Here is a 7763-nt window from a genome sequence, read left to right on the forward strand (position 1 = left end):
GCTGTTCCAGGTTTCCAGGTATCAGTTCCAGGTTTCCAGGTGCAACCTGATCTTTGGACTTTCTATCTGACGGGTTCTGGGTCCAAGGTGATGTTCGAACCTGGTCCAGTTCCAGTCTGTTCCCAGTCCAAACCCACCAGAAGCCGTTAGTAAAGTCAGTCAAAAATAAGCAGCAACATTTTGGGTTACAAGGAAGAAAAAAACATGACTTAATTTTCAGTCATATTTTTATTCATTAATCTGTAAATGTCAGTTTCAAACTAAATATTTAATTAGCAATCTAAATACTTAGCTCTAAATTAAATGCATAGTTAATTAATGGTTAAGTGCTAACCAACATGGTAATACTAAAACACAAACTCCAAATTATATTTGCCCTTTAAAGACTACAACTCTTAATGCTGACATAATCTACGTGCTCCATGTTGTATTTGTCTTGTGCTTTACTGTCTGTGGTTTATTTATTTTTTGTTTTGCTTAAAAATGGTTAAAAAAATAAAACGGAGAATGTGAAGTGAAGAAATGAAAATGCTACACTTCAAAATAAGTGTCTATATAATATATAGACACTTATATTCACTTACATGAATATAAGTGTCTAACTACTTGAAGAATCCTTTATTTTATAACCAAAACTTCAACACGTCAAACTTTATTCAACTGAAAGTTTGCAAAACAGGCCAGGAAATTGGTGTTTTATAATTTATCTGGAAAAATAACAGGGGAAGCTAAGCGTTAGCAAAAACGCTAAGCTAAAACTTAGCTCTGTTATTAGCGCATTAGCAGACCTGTGCCGCTGCTTCTGAAGTTAAACAGGAAATGTGATGGTTAACCTTCATGATTCCTTGTTTTCTTTTCATTTTGACTGAACTGGGAGTAAATTGGTCCAAAAGTAAACATTGATCTGAACTGGTCCAGAACTGGGCCGGGGAGCAGAGCCAGTCCAGAACTTGCTCACCGGGTTTCTCCTCCACAGCTCGGTTCAAAGATGGCGGAGGCACCAGAACTGTTCTCAGAGCAGGAGCTGACCTGCTCCATCTGCCTGGACTTGTTCACTGACCCGGTTTCTACGCCCTGCGGACACAACTTCTGCCAGGTAACACCCTCCTGATGCCCCTGGGGCACCGCTGTCTGACTGACCTTTGACCTCTGTGTCCCTGCAGGCGTGCATCGGCGGGTACTGGGCGTCCAGCTCGGTCTGCACCTGTCCTCTGTGTAAGCGGCAGTTTGACGAGCGTCCCCAGCTCAGCATCAACAAGGTCTTCGCTCTGATAGCCGATAAATTCAAGCAGACGCGTTACGGCGCCACGGGGTTCTCAGCGCCAGTGGGGAACGGCTCGCTGGACGCCATGGAGGACGGCCGGAGCACCAACCCGTTCCTGTCGCCGCTCCCGGCGCCGGCGGCCCTGGGGGACGTGGTGTGGTGTGACGTCTGCTCCGGGGTGAAGCAGCCGGCCGTCAGCTCCTGCCTCACCTGCACCGCCTCCTACTGCAGTGAACACCTGCAGCCACACTACAACACCGCCTTCTATGCCAAGCACCCGCTGCTGGACCCCCAGGAGGCCCTTAGGGGCCGCACCTGCTCCACACACCGCCGCCTGATGGAGGCAAGCAGCACAACCTGACCTTCAGCATCAGGGCGATCCAGATGCTCCAGACCTGATGGATTCAGTCTGGATTCACACTGAATTCACACTGGATTCATACTGGGTTCACACTGGATTCATACTGGGTTCATACTGGGTTCACACTGGTCTGCTGAGCAGAATGAGCTCTCCTGTGTTTCCAGGAAATGTTCCAGGCTGAAATGCAGAAGTGGATCATTTTATCCTCAATAAGTTGAAGTTTAAGAGAATTTTTATAATAGATGTTACAAAAAATATAAATCATTCTACCGAACTGCAGCTAGCATAGCCTATCATCAATACTAATGCTAGTTAGCATAGCCACCGTGGATAAACTGATTTCCTGTAACGGTAATTTGTTTCTCCTCAATGTTCACAGACTGTTAGAATTATTTCCTTCACTGTCTGTTCATGTCTGTCTGTAGTGTTTTGTCTCCATGTTGTCCTGCTGAATGTCTGGGTCGTCGTCTCTTTGTCTCCAGGTCTACTGTAAGACATGTCAGCGCTGCATCTGCGCCATCTGCGTCCTGCAGGATCATCGCACTCACAAAACCGTCTCCGTCCAGACTGAGAGACTCAGCAAACAGGTAGAGAGACAGGACCTGCATCCTGCTCGGGTCCGGTTAGCTCTGCAGGTTCTTCATCACGTCGTGTTTGTGTTCAGAAACTGGTGGCGAGGACGGAGCAGGAGATCCTGAACTGCATCAAAGAGAAGGAGATCCGTCTGAGCGACCTGAAGAGGAAGCTGGAATCCGTGCAGGTCCGGTTCGGCTCACATTCTTCAGCTCTAATGGTTCTGGTCCATTCCTCCCTTCTTCATGGTTCCCATCAAGCAGTTGTACTCTCCCATAGTGCAGCAGATAATTGAACATTTCAGCAAAATTTTTACTCAAGATTTGTATGTCAAAATTTAAGATGGCAGCCATTTTTCAAGATGGCCTCCATGGTTATTATGGAATTTTTGCACTAAAATTGCCAATTAAATGAAAGTGTTTGGTGTCAGTCAGAGACCATAGAAATAAGATATGTTTTCTTGTGAGATATTGTTTCCTTTTTCTGGTGGACATTTTTCAAAATGGTTGCAATGGAGAATTTGTTTGCACTAAGACCTTCAGTAGTTATAGCCAGCGGTGGGCACAGCTAACCAAAACATTTGTTTCACTAATTCATTAAATGAGAATCTTAACTCTGCTACCACTAAACACAAAAATAATCAGAAGCTAATGCTACACTGCTAAACACATAAACAATTGGTTTAAGCTAATCCTATGCTGCTAAACATAGAAAAAATGGTGGAAGCTAACGCTAACCATTGCGGCGAGTGTCTCGGTCTCTTTCACGTTTTCATCTCCTTCCTGTTGCTTTAAGACTCATTAACAGCAAAGTTCAGTTTGTGATTTTCTACATATTATTTTAAAGTGAATATGATGGCCAAAGTTCATCCACATCATGAACATAGCAAACATTTTATGACAATAATTGGCTTAAAAGTCTCAGAAATAGCAACCATCTTGGAAAATGGCCATCATCCTGAAATTCAAGTGGCTAATGGGAGCATGCTAATGTTTATGCTTTTATCTGCGTTGAGAGATTTTTACGGTAATATGCTGCACTACTTTGACGCTCAGCATCAGCAGTTCTTTAGACTTTCTGAAGGTCTTTGCCGGTTACTCTGGACCGGGTCAGAACTTCCTGGTGAAGTTCTGTGTGCTTTGGTCTCAGAACTACGCAGACAAAGAGCGAGGCGATGTTGAGCACCTTCTGGATGAAGTGTCCGCCTCGCTGGACCGGATCCGGACTCAGGTGGTGGGTGGGATCCAAAACCAGCTGGAGGCTGTGACGTCGAAGGGGGAGGCGATGGTGCACCGCCTGGAGGCGGAGCTTAGCCAACTGACCGACAGGAGGGCCACGCTGGAGGTCCAGGCCGTCAGTCAGGATCACATCACCTTCCTACAGGTAGCAGCTGACCGGCCGGTGTTGGAGGCATCACAAGTAAAAGACTTCTTCACCTTCTTCTCTTCTTCCCCTCGTCTCAGAGCTTTGAGGAGGCCACGGCTCCGCTGGATGAAAAGAAACATGATGACGCTGATGAAGAGGCCGAGTTGTCCCTTCACTTCCACCTGGACGATGTGAAGAGCAGTCTGTCCGACGTCAAGATCAAGGTAGACGAAATCTGGATGGGAGAGATCCGCCCGAGGGCCTCCAGAGGTTCTAGAGGCTCCAGAGATTCCAAAGACTGTAAGTCAAACATTCATGAAGGGTGGGCCTCCAGGTGAGAGGTCAGAGTCTGAACGGCCTCTGTTCCAGTTCCGCCAGGTGACCTGATGGCGGCCGAGAGCATGATGAGTCTGAGAGGGAGCAAGTCGACTCTGAGGATGAGTCAGTGGTCTCTGAAAGGTGAGACCAGAGACCAGAGTCACGGCTCAGGGTCACGGCTCAGGGTCACGGCTCAGGGTCACGGCTCAGGGTCAGGCCTGACCTTCCTGCAGTGGTTGGAGAAATAAAGTCCTGTTGTTACTGGAGATGTTTCAGTTTTGTTCTGTTTTCCTCCTCAGACATGAAGAAGAGTAAGCATGTTACAGGTACGTAGATTCAACAGTTTTACATTTGTTCAAGTTGGACTTGATCTTGACATGCAGACAGTCATCCCACTGAGATTGTTGGATTATTACTGCAATACACAGATTACAGCTAATAATCCTTGATTTGAACTTTAGAGAACATGAGAAGTCGACTGTTTGTCGGTTCATCAGTCTGCGTGGCTGTTTCACCGGAAACAGCCACGCAGACTTCAAGGGTTTTAGATCCAGACCTGGATAAGCCTCTGGTTGGGATTCAAACCCAGGACCTTCTTGCTGCAAGCCAATGATGAAGGCGACTGCTCCACCACCAGGAAATATCAGTTGGACCTAAAACTCCTCAAGCTTTTCTATTTTAAGAGAAATTGATCAGATCAGCGGTTGCTATAACAACGATGCTCAAAAAGTCCTCTGCAGGTTCTCAGTCCAGTTGTTTTGATCACCAAATCATCCGGTGCTCTGGAGAATAAAGGAAGGTAATTTCTGCACTGGAGTTTTTCTTCTCAATGTTCTTCTTTGTTCTGTTTTAGGACTGAAGAAAGCCCGGGCCTACATAGGTGAGGTGTACCTCAGATCATTGACCTCTGTCTGATCTTACGGCTGAAAGGCATAGATGTTCTCCGAGACAGAACTGTTTCTTTCTGCTCAGTCTGTCATGACCTCTGATGTCCAGCCGAGACCTGAATGTATTTTCACATATCATCCTGTGCTTCTTCAGAGGATGTGACGCTGAACCCGGTGACGGCGTACCCGTTCCTGATCCTGTCAGAAGACAGGAAGCAGCTGAAGAGAGGAGAGAAGCTGCAGTTTTTCAGAAACAGCCATCACCGATTCGACGTCTGGTCTTGTGTCATCGCCAAGGAAGGGTTTAGCTCTGGGCGTCACTACTGGGAGGTCAGTCAGAATCTTGTTTTGTTTGGCATCAGAGTGGCGCTTACATTCATTTTACTGGCCAGTTGTTGCTGACGATGAGGTAGGTGTTGAGTGGCTTCTTGTCTTCCTTAAATGCCTCGTTTCCATTGACTGGTGTGGAACAGTTCGGCGACGTTCGGTACGCTATTTTGTCTGTTTCCATTGTAATGGCGGCCTGCCGTTCCTGGGCTCCCTTCAGTTGTAGGTCCAAAGGACAATGGTACAGTACCGTTAGTCACACAGCACAGTCCATTGATTGGGGGATGGGAAAAACGACACAGCAGTGCATCATGTTTGTTACTGTACTGGTACTGTTAGCGTCATGTTAGGTGTTTGGGTTTAACCGCGTCTGTCCAGTGAGAGTCCTGCTGATGGTGGAAACGCTCTCCTGAACATAGTGGACCGTAAAATAGCGTACCGGACTGCATCGACCCGTACCATGCAGTGAAAACGAGGCAAATGATCAGGATGTTGTACAGGCCACAGGAAGATCCAAGTTTAAAGCTTGTCTTATATTTGGATTTTTTTCATGGTTTGAGATGTTTGGACATAAATATCTGGTCTAGATGAGGATCAGGCTCCTTGTTTGGTTGAAGATAAGCTGATGATCTCACTTTATTTCCAGGCCAAAATCTCTGAGGCCAGTATTCACGTGAGATCTTCTCTAACACTGAACATACCAGAGAGTAAGAATCTTGTTAAAAGTAGGTCAGAGGGCCTGGACCACTGGAGATTAGGGTGAAGAACACATTGTTCAGACTGTTGATCACAACAATGGGGCGGAGACCCTCTACCAGGACTTTGGTGTGGGTAGCACCGAATGGTAAGGACTCGAATGTTGGAACAGATTGGGACTTTCTGGATCAGGATGTTGTCTTATTGGTAGGCCAGCTCTACTCATGGATGACAGATCAAGAAAGCCAGAGTCTTCTGGAGTTGCTATGTGCTGAGATGTTGCCAGTTGAAGGTGATTCTTGTCAAGGGTCAAGATCTGATGGAGTTCTCCTTCAGAGGGAAGCTCAGGATCTCAATGTTTATGAATCTTACTTTGTAGGAGATCCTGGTCAGGTGTTCAATCTGGATTAATGGGTGATGAAGGTGAGGGTGACGCTTCTCTGTTTGGTCTGTCTCTTCTTAGAGGTCAGGATTTGATCAAGGAAGCACAAACACTTGAGTCTGTTCTAGTTCTGCGTTGATCTGGTTGAGGATGAGAGCCTTGTTGAGGGTTAAGATCTTGTTCTGTGTCAGGATGAGGGTCAGGATCTTACCTGGTTGGAGGTCAAAGGGTTGGGCTCTTAAATAATGTGAGATCTTGGTGGTCTTAAATTCAAGGTGATGGTTACACTGTTTTGCCAGTCCAGCTCTCGTTGAGGACTAGTGGCATCTTCTGATGGATCCGTATGTAAGTCTGGGTTTTATAGATGAGTCCTCAGTCTGCTGATGTTGTCAAGATCTGGTTGAGGACCTGAGTCTCTTTCAGGGTTTTTTCTTATTTGGAATCAAGGTCATGTCATGGGCAGGAATCTCTGGATCTGATGATCTCTGGTGGGAGGCCAAGTGTCAAGGTTTCTTCACAGGGTTGGTCAACAGAACCAGAACTTGCTTTAATAGACCCTGCTTTGTGTCTTGCAGGTTTCTGTTGGGGAGAACAAGGACTGGAAACTGGGTGTGGTAACTGAGTCGGCCCAGAGGAAAGGCCTGTTTGACATGAGTCCCACAAACGGATACTACGCCATCTGGTGGTGCGGCAGCCAGCTGAGGGCGCTCACTACACCGCCTCTGACCAAGGTCTGTGATGGTGCCATTTCTGAAGTTAAACAGTCAAAAATTAGTTAGAAAGCCAAATGTTTAGCTTCTACTCTAAATGCAGTCTGGAAATTAAATATTTACCATGAAAGAAAATAATCAGTAAATATTTAGCTTGCTAATTAAACATGTAGCTTGACGCTGACATTTATAAATGAGTAAACATGGTGAAAGTATGACTTTGAAATTTGAACACCCATTCTCCTCTTATGACAGGCTAGCAAACCCAAACATTGCCGTTATATTTGACTGGAACTTTGCAAGCGATGCCCTTTAAATACCTGAATCCAACTGAGAATGAACGTTTGAAAGCTGAGGGCAGAAACTCATGCTGCCACCGGCTGCTCTCTGTCTCCGCCCTGCAGGTGAAAGGTCACCACCCGAAGCTGCGACAGGTGGGCATCTTCCTGGACGTGGAGGAGGGTCAGGTCTCCTTCTACAACGTCAAGTCAGGAACGGAGATTTACAGCTTCCACACAAACACAGAGTTCACCGAGAGGATGTTTCCTCTGCTCGGCACCGGAGACAAGGAGGTTCCTCTGATCCTGGCCACCGCCCAGCATCACCCCGCCTGAGGGGAACGGGGCCTGGACCGGGCCTGAGGGGAACCGGGTCTGGACCGGAATCAGGCTCAGACTTTACGGAGGAGGGAAGGAAGAGGTGGAGCTCCTGCAGAACGTGGAGGTTTTCCGCAGATGAACCGGACAGGATCCTCAGATAGAGGAGCCTTTTCCTCCTTTAAGACGATCATGCAATAATATATTAGATGTAGTGATTTATAAGTTAAATCAGTGTTTCTCCATCCTGGTCCTCAGCCCCCCTGCTCTGCATGTTCTAGATG

The 7763-nt window shown here is 46.6% G+C and overlaps 1 protein-coding gene across 1 annotated transcript; it reads left to right on the forward strand.

Annotated features, from left to right (window-relative positions):
* The first annotated feature begins 928 nt into the window (after window positions 1–928).
* Window positions 929–7763, forward strand: btr30 (bloodthirsty-related gene family, member 30). The gene is made up of 12 exons (XM_015061204.1): window positions 929–1096; window positions 1164–1607; window positions 2108–2212; window positions 2290–2385; window positions 3348–3581; window positions 3662–3863; window positions 3933–4022; window positions 4181–4207; window positions 4735–4761; window positions 4923–5098; window positions 6749–6904; window positions 7288–7763. The coding sequence occupies exons 1-12, from the start codon at window positions 989–991 to the stop codon at window positions 7495–7497; spliced, it is 1875 nt and encodes a 624-aa protein (XP_014916690.1). The 5' UTR covers window positions 929–988; the 3' UTR covers window positions 7498–7763.

This window comes from Poecilia latipinna, unplaced genomic scaffold (assembly GCF_001443285.1).
Source record: "Poecilia latipinna isolate Pla-1442-1.1 unplaced genomic scaffold, P_latipinna-1.0 Scaffold1787, whole genome shotgun sequence".
NCBI lineage: Eukaryota > Metazoa > Chordata > Actinopteri > Cyprinodontiformes > Poeciliidae > Poecilia > Poecilia latipinna.